This window comes from Malaya genurostris, chromosome 1 (genome assembly GCF_030247185.1).
Source record: "Malaya genurostris strain Urasoe2022 chromosome 1, Malgen_1.1, whole genome shotgun sequence".
Lineage (NCBI taxonomy): Eukaryota > Metazoa > Arthropoda > Insecta > Diptera > Culicidae > Malaya > Malaya genurostris.
This window is the reverse complement of record NC_080570.1, coordinates 46,275,451-46,292,261: the sequence shown is the minus strand read 5'-3', so window position 1 is coordinate 46,292,261 and position 16,811 is coordinate 46,275,451. Positions and strand designations below refer to the sequence as shown.

The following is a 16,811-nucleotide window of genomic DNA, read 5'->3' as shown; positions in this document are numbered from 1 at the left end:
ATAGACTATAATGATCTACAAACTAGAGAAACATATTTATTTATTTATTTGCGAGCAGGGAAAAGCCCACTGGAGCTGAAATTTACAATCACTCTTCAGCAGGCATAAAACTTCCTCATCTTTTTATATCAACAGATTACAAAAATCCAACAGATATATTTCCTAATATCAAGGGCTTTATACTGAGAGTGTGAAAATTAGTGACAACAGTAATCCTTCACTACTAAGCATAACGCGTGTCTATGAATCTTTCAAAGTCATCGACAGCTCCTTCAACACTCCTTATCATCAGAGTTGAGAAAAAAAAACATTTTCGTTACGGCATGATTTACGTATTTACGTATTGATTCGCAATAAAATGAACACTAGATTGAGAGACGAAAATGCTAGATGAAGATTTCATGAAAATAATAAGTTTGGCCCATAATCACATTGATTTTGTTAATTTGACAGAATTCGCTACGCAATACGCAATTTTGCAGTGCAAAATTAGTTTTAAACAATATTCCACACCACTTAAAGATTATGTCGACAAAACACTTTCTTTTATTTCCAGTTGGTTGATGCTGATGATGATGTTCATGCTCTATTTTGATTAAACCCCCATTAAAACTCTTTTTGACATGAATTTGATTTGTAGAAGTAACAGGAGCGCAGGTTTTCGCAGTTTCAAAGACACAGTAGGCGCAACGTTTGAGTTGGCGTAGCAAAATCTTGCACTCCTGTTACTTCTGTGCATGATATTCAAGCTAAATAGGGCAAATTAATCAGTTAGCTGCATAACATAATTTGTTATTGAGCCTGGTTTTCTTATTATTATAATTATTATTAATCACAGCATATATGGTAATGTTATTTGCTAGCGACCAAATAAATTCATTGAAATTTTTTCATTCTTTCTGCCATTCTGTCTAATCAAATGACTATGATTTTTGTCGCAAAAAAAACCGCGTAGCTTCGGAAACTCGCGTAAAAATCCGCGTAACTGCAAAACTCAAGAATTTTTTGTATGCCCAATATGTTAGAAATGCTTGAAACGTGCAGATTTGGTGTAATCTTAAAAAACAAAATTAAAAAAAAAAACGACTGAAACGACAAAAATGGAATTTGAGACCGCGTAACCTCTCGGAAATCCACGTAACCTCGGAAATCCGCGTAACCCCGGAAATCCGCGTAACCTCGGAAATCCGCGTAACCTCGGAAATCCGCGTAGAATAAAAACCGCAAAATCAAGAATTTTGTTTTATACCGAACATGTTAGAAATGCATGAAATGTCCAGATCTGCTGTAATTTAAAAAAAAACATTATTAAAAAATCAACTTCAAGACTTTTGATTTGGAAATTTCGAGATTTCTGAAATCGAAAAAAAAAATTTTCGCTGATCCGTCTGTGAAAAGCTTGAAACGTCGATATTTGGTGTAATCTGAATTTTTTTCCGAGAATCAGCGTTGACTTTAAAAAATTCGAGATAACACCAAATCTCGACATTTAATGCATTTCTAAGACAAAACAAGAAAACCGGATAGAGGGACAAGTATAGCGTGATGGGTTAGTCGATGGCTTGCACGCAACCCACCTGGGTTCGATCCCCAACCTCGTACATAGGGTCAGAAGTCTTAAAAAAAAAAGTCTAAATTGGAACGCTCTCCGCCTTCTAAAAGATGGTTGCACTGATTTTCATAAATTTAGAATCAAATGAAGGCGTCACAATTTCTTAGGTGCCAAATGAAAGGTGTTACAATCTCTTAGGACCTTTTCACCGACTTCGACGCAAATAGTGCTGAAAAAACGCCAAAGTGAAGCTCACTTCGTTTTCTCATAGACTTCCCGGATTTCATAAACTGGTATCCGAACAAAAAGACTGATAGTTTCATAAAATTTTTTTGAATATTATCTGATTCCGACTTCCGGTTCTGGGTTAGTGGGTTATGAGTTTTGAAAATGTTGAATCGTAGAAAACGAGGATACCATACACTGTAAACATTCTTCGAAGTTGGGCTCAAAACTGTTCCAATTTGTTGATCGTGTTAGTGTGATAACCATACGAGTTATTTCTTGTTATACTGGTCCCATGATACCGATTCCGGTAGTACCGTAAATAATTCCAAGAGCTCCAAACCGGAACTAACTTCCATATCTTGTAAAATACTTAATCGATTTTTGCAGTCAAAGGGATGCTCTTATGGCTTTATGCAAAATTTATTATTATTTTTCTTTTTGATCCGAGTTGCAGCTTCGAAAGTACAAGGCAATGAATGATCGGAATTTTTAACCGTCACTTTAAACGATGGTGCAAAAATCTTTAAAATTCTTCTATATTCTGCTCAAAACTGTTTCAATTTATAAATTGTATTAGTTGGTGATTAAACGAATTGGATTTAATTATGCGGACATTAGTTTCAGATTCCGGAAATAGTGGTCATAACATTTGAAATGGAACTCACTGTTATGGTATTCCTGAACATTTTTAATTGATACTGTTTTGATGAATATATAAGCCGTAATATATTTAAAATAAATAATAACGTCTGCATTTTAAATAATGGACAAAAACTGCCCATTTTCCATGGGTTTATTTTCACCAGCGCTAACGAAACTACCCATGCAGCATCAATCATTGTGATCCATGAGCAGCAGACAAGATTTGACAGCTCTATCAGTCGAACTCTAACCGTGATGGTAAAAACAGTGAAACAACTCCGCTCAGAAGTGTGCGGCACTTTGTAGATTCCGGATACGCCCGTTCTACAACATCTTGACACTATTAGACAACAATCAGAGCATCAAAAGAAAGCTCGGCTCCGGACGGCTGACGACCCTGAGTGACAAGGAAGCTGAAGAGGCTACATCGGTGCGTGGAGGACAGTGCAACTGACCAAACAGTGGCCACTGCAACAGGCGAAACAGTGGCCACTGGTTTCGGAGCTGCAGGCAATGACGCAGCGGTAGCGACTGAAAAAAATGGATAATTCGATTTTCCCGGCGAATCGCGACGTGGCGGTGGTGATGGACCACGAAACCTATCTCACCCTGTATGGCAACGACTAGTAGGGCACAAAGGAAGTGAGCTCCGAGATGAAGTTCTTCCAGAAGGGGATGTCAAAGCCGCTCAACTTTCGCTCCGAACTGACCGTGACCAGGTAAATTTTTGGTATGAAATGTCTGCCGGAAGTTGCGTCGTTCATCAAGAAATACCATAAGGGCGAAGCCGCGGTGTTCTGGTCGGATCTGGCTTCGGCCCACTACTCGAAGCGATCGTTGGAGGAGATGGAGCGGCTGAATATCGACGTTCAATGTCTTCCAGTCGCGTCCCATCGAGAGAAAAAAAGAATTCGAAAACATGCCTACACACATGTTTTCGTCCGCCATGGCGAATGTTCCGTTTAACTGGTCGCTCGCAAGAGCATAGATTTTTTTGCAAGTATGCTTAAAAATAATTACCTTCCATGGTAAATATATCGAAAGCAATTATCTATCTTAGCAATTTTTTATCACCATCCGAAAAAAGTTCATTTTTTTATTGCAAATATGTTAGTACGAGAAAGGCATCATTACAGTACTAGGTTGACTAAAACAGGTTTTATAAGGATTTTTCATTTTTGGGACGCAGTCTTTAACTAAGTTTGGATCACACGCTCATTTCGTTCAAACGTTTCGAAAATTTATTACCACATCTTTCAATGATTGATTCAAAGTTGTAGGTTGAAATTTAGTTGCAGTCCTTGCAAGTATTCAATATCTCAGATTGGTTTTTTAATGCATAGGACGCTGTTTAATTAGATATCCTTAAGTAGAGCTTAGCGGTAATAGCTGAACTGGTAAGTTGAGCTAGCAGTTCAATTTTGAACTGAATAGTCGAAGACGAGATTCAGATATGAAATACTTATTGTTTTGCTAATCAATACTTCAAATTAGATGAATCAGTTTTTAAACATTACAACCTGAACAGGGTTAGTAGTTCTCATTCCAAACAATTTAATGAATAAAGAAGAATAATAAATTGGAATAAAGTTATCCCAAAATTCACATAATATTAGTATACTTGATCCTACCATTTTTTACTATTTCTAACAAACGCCTTTTGTTTTTGTTCTTCTCCGCCTTGCAGATATAGAAATGGCACCAATCACCAACAGCACAACGTTTTTCCAGAATGGCAATGCCGCCCAGTTCGAGTACATGCTCAGCCTTTACCCGCAGGTCCTGAAGCTCAAGGCGGACAACCGTGGGGCGAGCAAGAAGGCCGAAAAGCTGATACGCCTGGACGAATGGTACCAGAATACGCTGCCGAAGTTGATTCAGAAGCGCGGCAAGGACGCACATCTGCTGCACGAGGAACTGGTACAGACGATGGAGTGGAAGCAGGCCCGGGGGAAATTCTTCCCGCAGTTGACTCATCTGATCAAAATCAACACTCCGCGTGCGGTCATGATGGAAACGAAGAAGGCATTCCGCAAGCTGCCCAACCTGGAGCAAGCGTTGAATGCCTTGTCCAACTTGAAAGGTGTAGGTATTACGATGGCGTCGGCTCTGCTGGCGGCCGCCCTTCCGGAGACTGCCCCCTTCATGGCGGATGAGTGTCTGATGGCACTGCCGGATTTCGAAAGCATCGACTACACTGCCAAGGAGTATCTGAAGTTTGTAACACATATTCAGACTACGATGGATCGTTTGAACAAGGAAGTTCACGGTCCGGAAACCGCTGAGAGCAACGGCGAAAATCAACCGAAGAAATGGACGGCACACACGGTCGAATTGGCAATGTGGTCTTACGCCGTAGCATCCGATTTGCAACCGGAACTGCTGAAAGACATGCCGGATAGCAACGGGATAGTCCCGCCGTCCACTAACGGAGCTGCGGTCGAAACGGATCTCGATGAAAACTCACAGAATGGAGCTCCATCGGACGATAGCAATCTGGACAGTGAGAGTGCATCGAAGGACGCGATCATCAGCATCAATGGAAACGCGAATGCCGACAGTTTAGAGGGATCGGAAAATGGATGTTCCAACCAGGAAGACGCTATGGCTGCTGAAGCAAACGATGACACCAATGGCGATGTCATTCCGAAGGCTTTCCCAACGGACAGTCTAGACGATTGCACCAAATCCGGTGACAGCTTAGATGAACCTCCGCCAACGGCAGTGGAAGCGACTGCTGCAGCCGTGGCCTCTCTCTGCACAGGCGATGCCGAGGGCGCCGTCGACAGCGATTCGCAGAGTAGCAACAGCCAGAAACGTCCGCTGTTCTGCGATGATAATTCCGAGGAGCAACCAGAACTGAGTGCCCCCAAACTGATAAAGCTGTAGAATCAATGGTGTTCAGGTCCAGCAGCAACAGCAGCGAATGTGTGAACATTTTCCCTTTTTTCTCACCCTTCTAAGATGGTTTTCTTTTTTCCGGTATGAGCGATTGCGAGCGCGAGTTCAAAGCAAGAATTTCGTTTGATTGAGAGTGGAAGCAGCATGAGTAGTTTCTTCATTCTTCATCCACACGCATAAACACACACACGCAAACACACCAAGCCACGTATTTATGATGTCCTAGGTTTTAGCAACAAAGTTACATTCACAAAGAGTTCCCCGGAACGAAAAAAGGAAAATCGCTCGCGTTTATTTAAGCGAAGGTTAGATAAGTTTCGCAAAAGGAACAGGCAACAATTCTCCCCTCCCCCACTTTCCGGTTCGAAAGCATCTACTACACCACTTGCTGACTCTTAAATATAATGTATTGTATTCGTAATTATTTTATTTACAAACCAGCATTATCAGACTAGCGGTAGACATTGCAATGCGCAAAATTTTTTTTTTAATTTAATTGAACATAACTCTCGAAAGGAAAATAAAAACAATGAAAATCTACATGAATAAATGGAACAGCGCGCTCATGTTAGGCCTTAGTTTAATGGACGGCTGGACAGCAGCAGCACACCAACATGAAGAACACGAATAATCCACAGGAACACGTTTCGTATTGTATCCCCATCTCATACTGATTTTTTTTTATTATTTGTGTGTTTGTTTTAGCACGCAGTAGGAAAGCATGTTTCGGATGAGCAGTGAAAATCGATTCCTGCTTTTTAATTGTATTTTTGTTTGAATTGTGGAAATGATGACAAGACATGAATGCTAGTTTTTTCCCCCCTGTGTGGAAGCAATCAAAATATTCTGCATCGGGGAACGTCAAAGGTTGATTTCCGCCGCTGCATACATCAAAAAAGCCACCGAAAGGTAGAAAAGCTCGGATTTCGATAGCAATTTAATTTCTGGTTTGCTTGGCTCGAAACTTGAAAGTATCGTTATTCAGAATACAACCTGCTTCAATTAGTTAGTGAGGTTGTTCCGAACAGTGCTGGAAGAAACTGTTGATTGAAATTTTAAATTTTAAAGACTGTGTGGATGCTTGAAAGTACGTTGCCTGCTTTCCGGACAGTCCTATATGAATGTCGCGTGTATCACCCAAATGAATGTCACCTGTGACACAGTCATGAGCCGGCGCCGGCATGAATGTAGCGGCGAATGGATCACTCGTTTGTTTTCGGTGAGAATTTTATTACTGTTCATGTAAAAATGAAAATGTTGTATGAAAAGTCAAGATCTGATGTTATCTCGTCAAAGTTAAAAGTAAACAGCATTTTTTCAAAATGGCGCCACATGTCTAAGAAATGTACGAAACGTCATAATCAGGAGTTCTCTTCAGAAAAAAAAATGGAACAACTTCTACTCGGACTTAGAATTTTTCCATTGAAATGAGATTGTAGAACTAAATTCCATGAAAAGCAGTAATTTAAACCCCAGCTTCAATTAATTTCAGATGTCCAACGAAGTTGATATTTTTTCTATGTAACACCAGATTTCGATTTTTTAAAATTTTCGATTTCGGAAATTTGAGATGAATCGACATTTACCCATGTCCGATTCAAGTCAAATTTTGCAGAGACTAATTTTGAAGTGTTATTCGATATCTCATCACATATAGTCAATTTACATTGGTTGGCAAACCATTTGCACCTTAAAATGATACAGGTCTTGTAATTTTTGACGGAAAACAGTAGTCAAAAGTCTACTGTTTTCCGTCAAATGGTTTTTGAATTATTTTTTTATCAATCTTAGCTAATTTTTACTGTTTGACAACCCTATGCACCTTGACAATGCAACAGTCTAACAATTTTCAATCTTGAAGTTCTTTTCCATCCAATTATTGTTTTGACAATTTCCCAAATATTTTGACAACCCTATGCACCTTAAAAAAGGCAGAATTCTAGTGATTTTCGGTCGCAACTGAGTTTTCTTTTTCATTCAAATAAAAGAAATTTTTTCAACAGTATACTACTACTCGAATTCAGTGGTTTTCGATCAATATTGAGATCCTTTTACAATTTTATTTTTAAAAATTTGTAATTTATCATTGGTAGACAACCCTTTACACCTTGAAAATGTAGAATTCTGACAATTTACTGTCACTATCGATTTCTCCTTCCATTCAAAAGATAAATTTTTTTTCCATAAGTAATTAATTGTTATTGGTTGGTAACCCTATGTACACTCAAAATACGTAAATCATGTAATTTCCAACCACTTGACTTCCCTTTTCATCCGATACTCAACATTTTTTTCAAAGATAGTCAATGTTTTCTAGTTGACAACCCTATGCATGTTGAAAATGTTCAGATTTAGTGATTTTTGATCAATATTAACGTTCCTTATCATCAAAAATTCATCTCATCATCGGAAATCATCATTTCCGTTGGTTGTAAAAACGCTTAAATCACGCGTTTTTATTTATAACGGCCAATAAGCCATCCATCAACATTCACTTTGAGAGTAATTTCGAATGACTCGGCACTCGCTGAGAGTAAGTCATAATAGTAAACAGCATGCAATTTCTTTCGAAAGTGGAAGTTGACAGGTGGCTTATTGGTCGTTGCAAAAAAACGCGTGAAATCTAGTTGTTTTCGATCAATATTGTCGTCCTTTTCCAAACCGATTCATGTTAGAAAAATTTGTATATTTTCACTGGTTAACTAACCTATATACCTTGAAAATGTGGAATTCTACTTATTTTTCTGTCACTATTGACCTCTCTTTCCATTCAATAGATATTTAACATTTTCCGTAGGTTATTACTTATCGCTGGTTGGCAACCTTATGGACATAAGTATAAATCTTGTAATTTCCGACATATTTCTAAAAATAGTTAAGAATCCCATAGGATATAGGACATTTATGCGTAGAACGGCAGTATGCAGGTTGAAAATGTTTAGATCTAGTGTTTTTCGATCAATATTGAAATTCTTTTTCTTGCAAATCATTTTCTAAAATTTTTCAAAATTAGTGAATTGAATTCTAGTAGGATAACAGAGGTACTTTGGCCACTTCATATATTTTGGCCCACCTAATAAACTTTATGGATTTAACGGATGTTAAGTTAAGAAATTTGGAACTAACCACATTAAATTACCTCTTGCGGAAGGGGCTTTCAATGATTTTTACAAAATTTAGTGGATATTTTTACAAAGCGGACCAAAATAAAATGAATCATAAAGTGGGCCACAATACCTCTGTTACTCTATATTTCTGTCACTATTGACTTCTCCTTTCATTCATTGATCAATTAAATCTTGAAATTTTCGACCTCCGTTGACCATAGTTTTCGTTCAATAAATGTTCGATTATTTTAAATCTAGTAAATTTCGCTCCATTTTGACGTCCAACTTTGAAAAATCCAACTCATGTTTCAAACATTTTTTTTTCGAAAACTATAAATTTCCGTTGGTTGAAAACCCTATGCATCGCGAAATTGTTGAATTTACGTTTTTTCTTTGCTATTGATTTTTCATTCAATTATTATTTGAAATTTATTCAAAAGTAGTTGATTGTCGATAAATATTTTCATTCTTTCCATCCAATTCAAGTACAAAAATCTTCATAATTTGTAAATATTCTCTATGCATTTTTTTTTTCAAAAGTAGCTAATTTTCACTAGTAGACAACCCTATGCCCCTTGAAAAAGAGAAATCGTACTATTTTCGATCTCTGCTGACTATCCTTCCCATGCAATTAATCCTCCACATTTTATCAAAAATTTTCAATTTTCTTGTCAATTTTCGCAATTTGGCCACCATGTTGAAAATGCTATTAACGTATTTTCACATCCAATTTATGTTCTACTTTTTTTTAAGTATGTGAATTTACATACATTTAAATTTTTATATATTTTAATTTAATTTCCGTTGATTAACAACTCTACGTACCCTGAAAATGTTGAATTCTAGTAATTTTCTGTCACTATTTACCTCTCTTTTCATTCAATTAGTATTTGAAGTATTTATTCAAAATTAGTTGATTTTTGCAGGTGACAACCTTTTGCATATTGAAATGATCAAATCTAGTGGTTTTCGATAAATATTGACATTCTTTTCCTTCCTTTTCAAGTGCATAATTTTTCAAAATTTATGAATTTTTTCTTTGCATTTTTTTTTTTGTAAATGTAGCTAATTTTCATCAGTAGACAACCCTTTGCATTTAAAAAAAGAAATCTAATCATTTCGAACCTATGTTAACTTCCCGTTTCATTCAATCGACGCTCGAAATTTCTTCATAAGCTGACAATTCTCGCATATTGAGAATGCTTGAATCCAATGTTCAGTCGTTCAATGTTGACGTTCTTTTCCATTCAATGTTTGTTTTTTTTTTAATTTGTGAATTTTCGTTGGTTGACAACTCTATGCACCTAGAAAATGTTGAATTTTAGTAATATTCTGTCTCTATTTACCTCTTCTATCATTCAATTTATATTTGAAAGTAAACAAACAAACAAGTCTTCAAATATCCTTTTCAACTAAATCTCATGTTTGATGATTTTTAATGCGTGTATTTTTATTGGCAACTTAAAACTGTTGAATTCGGGTAATTTTTAAAATTAGTTAATTTTCTCTGGTTGGCAACCCTATGCATAAATCTAACTATTATTGACTTTCATTTTACTCAATAAATGTTAGATTTTTTTCTAAAATGGTCAATTGTTTGTAGCATTTTGTGTAATATTATTTCGAAATGTACCAGAAAATAGTTAGAGTGTAATGACGTGGCAATATCGCACAACCTTTTTTTGCGCTCCTAGTTTTGTTTCGGTAACGATGAGATTAGATTCATTTGTTAGTTTGAACTGAACACACAGGCCATGTACGATCTGACAACTTTTTGTAATTAAATAACTTCAACAATAAATATAGTCTAGAAAAAAGTCTACATGTTGCTGGTTGACAACCCCATGTCTGTGGAAAATGCTTAGTTTTTGATATATTTTGCTGTCCTTTTTCATTCAAATCATGTTTCAATATTTTTTCAAAATTTGTGAATTTTCGGTGGTGGCAACACTATGCCTATTTTGTGTTACTATAAATTTTCTCTTTTCATTCAATTAATATTAGATTTTTTTCCGAAAATAGCTGGAAAGTACTAAAGCCTAACAATTTTCCATCTCGGCTGACTTCCCTTTTTATTTAATTTATGCTCGATATTTTGTTCAAAAATAGTCCATTTTTGCTGGTTAGACAACTCTACGCATGTTAAAAATGTTTATCTAGTGGTTTTCGATGAATATTCACGTTCTTTTCAGTCCAATTCGTGTTCTAAAATTTGTAAGAAATTGTGAAATGAATAGTAACTTTTCATTAAAATAAAATCTGATATTTTTTCAAAAGTTGCAAAGTATCACTGGTTGCCAACCCAATGCACAAATCTTGGAACATTCGACCTCTATAGACATTCATTTTCATTTCTTAAATGTTCGACTATTTTTAAAAAATGGTCAATGTTTACAAGTGCTTAAATCGAGTAATTTTCGATCCAACATTGATCGTCGCTCTATTTAGTTTTTTTTTCTATTTAGATGGTTAACTTCAGCTGGTTCACTTCCATGTGGATCATAAAAATATCTAAACGTGATTTTTATCAACATTGACATCCCATATTTGCAATAATGGTATGAGATTTGACCATTTCACGGCACAGAATTTGTTTATGAAAGATTTTTACTAACAGTTAAATTCGCACCGAAAACAAAAAAAAGCCCATCCTGTTGTTGATGATCATTCGTTTGTTACGCTCATCGCCCAATTAAATTTTAAACCGAACATCACATAACCTCAAATTCGTTGAACGAACATCATTTGACTGCTAACGGTGGCTAGTTTACACGTTAATTCTAATTTGAATACGTGCTATTGGAAATGTAAACAAATCACCAGTTCATGCCAAACATGAGCGTTATTCACCATGAATTCATTTGTGATGTCATCTCGTAACAGCGAAACATTCGCCAGTACATTCATGTCGGCACCGAGTCATGACTGTCATAGGTGACATTCAACGCAACGTGAGTGTTCGCATGTACACGGCATTCAAAGAAAACATCTTCAGTTTTTGGCACCAAATGTGGAATTTCTCCTACAACTGTCACTTGAACGGATCGTTTCCAGCCCTGTTTCTGAGCAACAGCTTAATATTTTGAAATGCAAAGTTCAAAGCTTATGGGCACAAATTGCCAAATAACTAGGGAAGCGTGCCACTTGAGCCAATTAGTTCTGATTCCTGATGAATAGTAATATTTTGAAAAGCAAAGTTCAAACAAATCTAATGGGTTCATTTCGATGATATTTCCACAATGAGTGCTATCCTATAGTGTAGACAGAACAAACACCAATTTAAAATTTTTATAAACGAAACTTGAGGCTACCACCATCATATGACAATAGTTCAGCTTGGACGGTTTCATAGAGAAAATATATATACTGAAAATGCAAACACACAACTTCGAATTAGTTACGAACGTAATCTTTTCACTAAAAAATCCATCAAAATATCCCGTTTATATTAAAAAACAAGTTTTTATAACTTAACTACATTATCAAAGAACTGAGCAAAACAAAAATAAAACATTGTTGAGTAGCTTAGATTTAGTAACATTCTCGACACCGCCCCTAAATCCCCGCCAATCACTGAACCGGTTTCTTTTCGTTTGGTTTTGGGAAACCTTCTTTCTTTACGGTTTAAGCAGCAGCAAAGTTAATTCAAACTGACAGAATGTGACTTATTAGAAACTAAGGTAAATCATCCGACACGTTTTCAGCCCGACGGCAGACTGATGAATGGAGGGGTGACATTTGACACAACAGTCCGACAAAACTTCAAATGGTCGTGTAGTTTTCCCTAGCAACAAAATCCCCACAGACAATTTTAATAAAAAAAAAATCTACCGTAAATGTGGGATCGGTATATGTGACTGTTGACGACGTCTAAAATCAGCCAGATTCTGCACTCTTTGGCTAATAGAATTAAGCAACACATTTACAATGTAAGGAAAGGACAACGGCGAAATATATTTGAACGGATATATTTTTGATAATCTATTTATAACCGAATATTGAGCAGCGTTTTGTCCAGTTTCGAACGTGAAGAAAACAACAACAAATGTGTTTGCAAACCTTCCAAATGCTCCCGCGCAATCGGCAGGGCCCATACAAGTTATTTAGGATGCCTAAACTTCTACTTACCGAACCTAACACGATTGTCAAAAGTGCAAAACTAATAATAATAATATTCACCCGGCGGAGCAATCCGTTCCTACAATTTATATTTTAAACCGAGCGAGGACGTGCCGTTTTGGTAGATTAAGAAATGAGAGAATCAATACACGAAATCAGAAGACACGAAAGATACAATTTCCTAATTGTAAGATGATAATCAACAGAATCGTAAATATCTTATTATCTGAAACACAATAGGTTACGAAAACTAGCGATATATTGAATAAACAACCATCCAAAAAATAGGCAAAAATAAAAAAAACATTGTTTTTATTTCATCTGAGAAATCTTCCCTGTTCAAACAAAGGTGTGTATTTCCTAGTTAACACGTTGACTGCCACGACCATTCTCAGAATTCCGGTCTGAAAAGCCAATTGCATTTAATCATTTTATATTATTAAAGACTATATGTTTATTTATTAATAAAATTTCTGTTCATGTCGCCAACATTGATTTTTTGTTCTCTTCCCAGAAGCCATCTATCCATATTAGCACTGATATGCTACGAGTTTAAGCGTAAAAATCATAAAAGAAATATCAGTTCATTTAGTTTGTTTTTCTAAATAAAATGATTACTTTTTCGTGAAGGTTTATCTAGCGATAGCGGAGAACTGACTGTTTTCCCCAGATTGGCAGTAGAACCTTAAATAAGTCTTCTCTAGTTGGGATATTGTAAATGTAAACTAGCAAATTATGTCTAACTGAGCATGTTTGCTAACGTTGCTTACAACTTGATTTTTTCTGTTTTGGATGTACTGCTTTAGTTTGCGAAACGAGGTTCTCTCTTCGTTCTTTACCTTTATTGGATCTCCATTCCGTGAAATTTCTCCGGATGGTTGAGCGACAAAAGCACATCAAAAGATTTACTACAATAGCAGCATAAACTGGCTTACATAAGATTACAGTTTGAAGAGCTATTGAGTATGCACATAACGTCACTCAGATAGATACGGGTTTCTTATCTCCAGCGTCAGTTATGTTACCGTATGAAAGGGCACACCCTTGAGCCATTGGGCGAATTGAAGGATACTATCTGTTGCTATAGATTTTATCGCCACCCACAACAGGAATACGAGTAATGGTGTTTCACGAATCAATGAACATGAATCACGGTCTCTTCAGTACTTCTATAAGTTTTACTAGACTGCAGAGTTTGTCTCCACAGTTTCGGACTGGAATAAAATAAAATCAATTAGTGAATCATGTTGGTAGCAGAAATTTTGCTGGAAAAAAGAGATACGACACACATTACTATGATACTAGATCTGTTAGTAAAATAATATTTACAGACTTTCTAAATTACCGTGGCCAGGTTCGCTCGCTTAACTAGAGGACTTGAGACCCGCTGACTCTTTTTTTCTGGAGCTCGCCAACTTTTCTAAACTTCTCCAAAGATATTTGAAACTTTGACCTGGCATCTTTGATAACGATGATCTCATCGGATGCCTAGATCGCTGGTTCAAAGGATGTGCTGCTCCGATTTGAGGACGTACGAACAACAAATTACTTTGCATACGTTTTCAATATAGCATTTGTTTTGTATGGATGGAGAGACCGATTCGACTACAGACTAATTTTGAAAAAAAAATTGCCCTGGGCGCAACAATTTCAGGGGGGAGGCAAAGTAATCCTTGGGACCTTTTTTTTTTGTTCGCCCAAATCATCTTTCCGGAGATGGAGTTCAGCTTTGTTTTTTTTGCTCACCAAACCAACCATGGGGGAGGCAAATCTCTTATTTTGCTCCGGGCGCCAAACTTCCTCTGTACGCCACTGCCTAACACTGGTCAATCGATGCTGAGGCAGTCATTGGAAAGACGTTGTGAAATACATAATGAAGCTTTCACGGTGACAATCAGCGAATGTGCAAAGGATAGTGTCCCAGAGGTATTCATTAGTCATCTATTTTTCACACACATATGAACTAGTCACTGACACTGGATTCAAATGGAGATATTCCAAAATATTGGTTTTCTTATTCAAAAGATACATTTGAGAAAACCTGCTATTCATCACAAATTAAAACGAACAATTGTAAAAGTTCAGTCGTGCTGTTTGTTTCATTTATATTACGTCTTATTGTTCAATGTTACTCTTAAACCAAGAACAACACTCACAGATTTTTAAAAGGCAACAGTCAATAGTTTGGCAAAAGTATTTCCGGATTCGCAGTAAAAATAATGTTTTTTTTCATCTCACACAATTTTGTTTTCATACTACTTTACATACTAATTTTTAATCATAAAATTTATTTTAATTATTAATAAAATAACCACCTACTTATAACTATCCCAAACCTAATACGTTCAAATTTTGAATTATTTGTATTTCAGAGATTGAGCACCTCTCTTCAAATTTCGTGCAGTATTGTTCGAATTTTAGTTCTAGTAAATCCTGAGAGGCCATCTCATGTACTTCACTAGTCCTTGTCCAAGCAAAGCAAAGTCAAGACATTCCTTTTGTGGAATTTGGCCTATCTGTTTCAACAGACTTCGCAGCCGATTCTTAGTGTACAGAATCATTGCATGGCTAGTACTATGGATCCTACTGACACTAAGAATCCTTCCAGGTCGGGGCTCGAACATACGACAACTGGCTTGTAAGACCAGCGCCCTATGCATTGAACCACCAAGTCCTTGTCCAAGGAGGTAGATTTAGAATCATCTTTAAGATCTTACTTTGAATGCGCCGAAGCCTAAGTTTGTGTGTTCGTGCACAGCCCCGCCAAACAGGGACTGCGTATTCAATTGCGGGGTAGATGATTTGTTTATAGACAGTCATCTGATTCTTCAGGCACAGTTCAGATGTTCTACAAATCAGCGGATACAGAGACCTAATGAGTATGCTGCATTTTTTAACGATTTTGTCAACATGTGACCTGAACATCAGATGTCTGTCAAAGGTGAGTCCCAGATAGATAACTTCGTCGGACCATTGGATGACCTCATCACCGAATCGTATTCGGCATTCGTCTGTTGGAACAGGTTTTGGAGATCTTGAATGTGGAAACAAGATGACCTGAGTTTTTGCTGCATTGATCACAACCTGTCTGCAGTTTATTCTTCAGAGAATTAATGACACGACCTTTGTAAATAATGGCAGTATCATCAGCAAATTGTGACAGAACACCACCACCCGGAAGAGGTGAGATGTCTGATTTAAAAATGTTGTATAGAATGGGACCTAGGATACCTCCCTGGGGTACACCAGCAGGAATAGTAAATCTTTCTGAAAGTGCATTATTCAGAGAAACCTGGAATGCTCTATCTGTAAGATAATTTTTTATAATTTTAATAAGATGCATGGGAAAATTATACCGATGCAGTTTAAACACCAGGTCATCGTGCACAACATTATCAAATGCCTTTTCAATATCCAATATTGCCATGGCAGTCGTTTTGGACACTGATTTGTTTTGCTGGATGACGTTGTTAACCCTTGTGAGTTGGTGTATGGTGGATCTTCCTTTCCGGAACCCAAACTGTTCTTCCAGTAATATATCCTGTTCATCTGCGAAAGCAAGGATTCTTCTTTGTATTGACTTTTCAAACAGCTTGGATAGGGCAGAGAGTAAGCTGATGGGCGATAGCTCTTGGAAAAGGAAGGATCTTTCCCCGGTTTCAAAACTGAGATAACTTTAGCTAACTTCCACTTTGACGGGAAGTAACCAAGCTCCCAGTACCTGTTAAAAAGTTTAGCTAAGAAGACAAATGAGCGAATACTCAAATGTTTCAGCTCAATGTTGAATGTGTTGTCGAAACCGGGGGCCTTCATATTTTTGGATTTTTTCACAATAGCCATCAGCTCATTCGCAGTGATTCTACTTTCCTCAAGAACTAAGCTGTCTGATTGGTCAACCTCAGCTACTCTATCTGCAACGGCTCTTTTGTGTGGACTAACAATGTTGAGTCCTAAATTGTGAGAACACACGAACTGCTGGCCTAGCGCATTTGCCTTCGCTACTGGTGTGATTAAAGGTATTCCTTCAGCTGCGTCCTGGGGTGACATCAGAGAAGGAATAGGCCTCGGTTTTTTCTTAAGCACCTTCGTTAAGGACCAAAAGGGCTTTGAATGTGGAAGAATTTCTCGAAGCTTTTGTTGGAAGTTCCTGTTGTGAAGCTCAGATATCCTTTCCTGGATTATCCTAGTAAAGTTGTTATAAGAAGTCTTCCTATCTAGGATGCCAGTTCGTTGATACTGCCTCCGGTAGATATTTCGAAGTT

At 37.0% G+C, this 16,811-nt stretch overlaps 2 protein-coding genes across 2 annotated transcripts in view; both read left to right on the top strand.

The window, feature by feature from the left end:
• Positions 1–8,648, top strand: part of LOC131438688 (uncharacterized) — a 148,197-nt gene extending 139,549 nt beyond the window's left edge. Inside the window, exon 2 of the mRNA XM_058608866.1 lies at positions 4,110–8,648. Within this exon, the coding sequence (XP_058464849.1) occupies positions 4,118–5,311 (1,194 nt within the window). The 5' untranslated portion in view covers positions 4,110–4,117 and the 3' untranslated portion in view covers positions 5,312–8,648. The remainder of the gene's footprint in view (positions 1–4,109) is intronic.
• The window catches only part of LOC131438680 (uncharacterized), a 337,536-nt gene that overhangs the window by 162,390 nt on the left and 158,335 nt on the right, over positions 1–16,811 (top strand). The window lies entirely within an intron of this gene.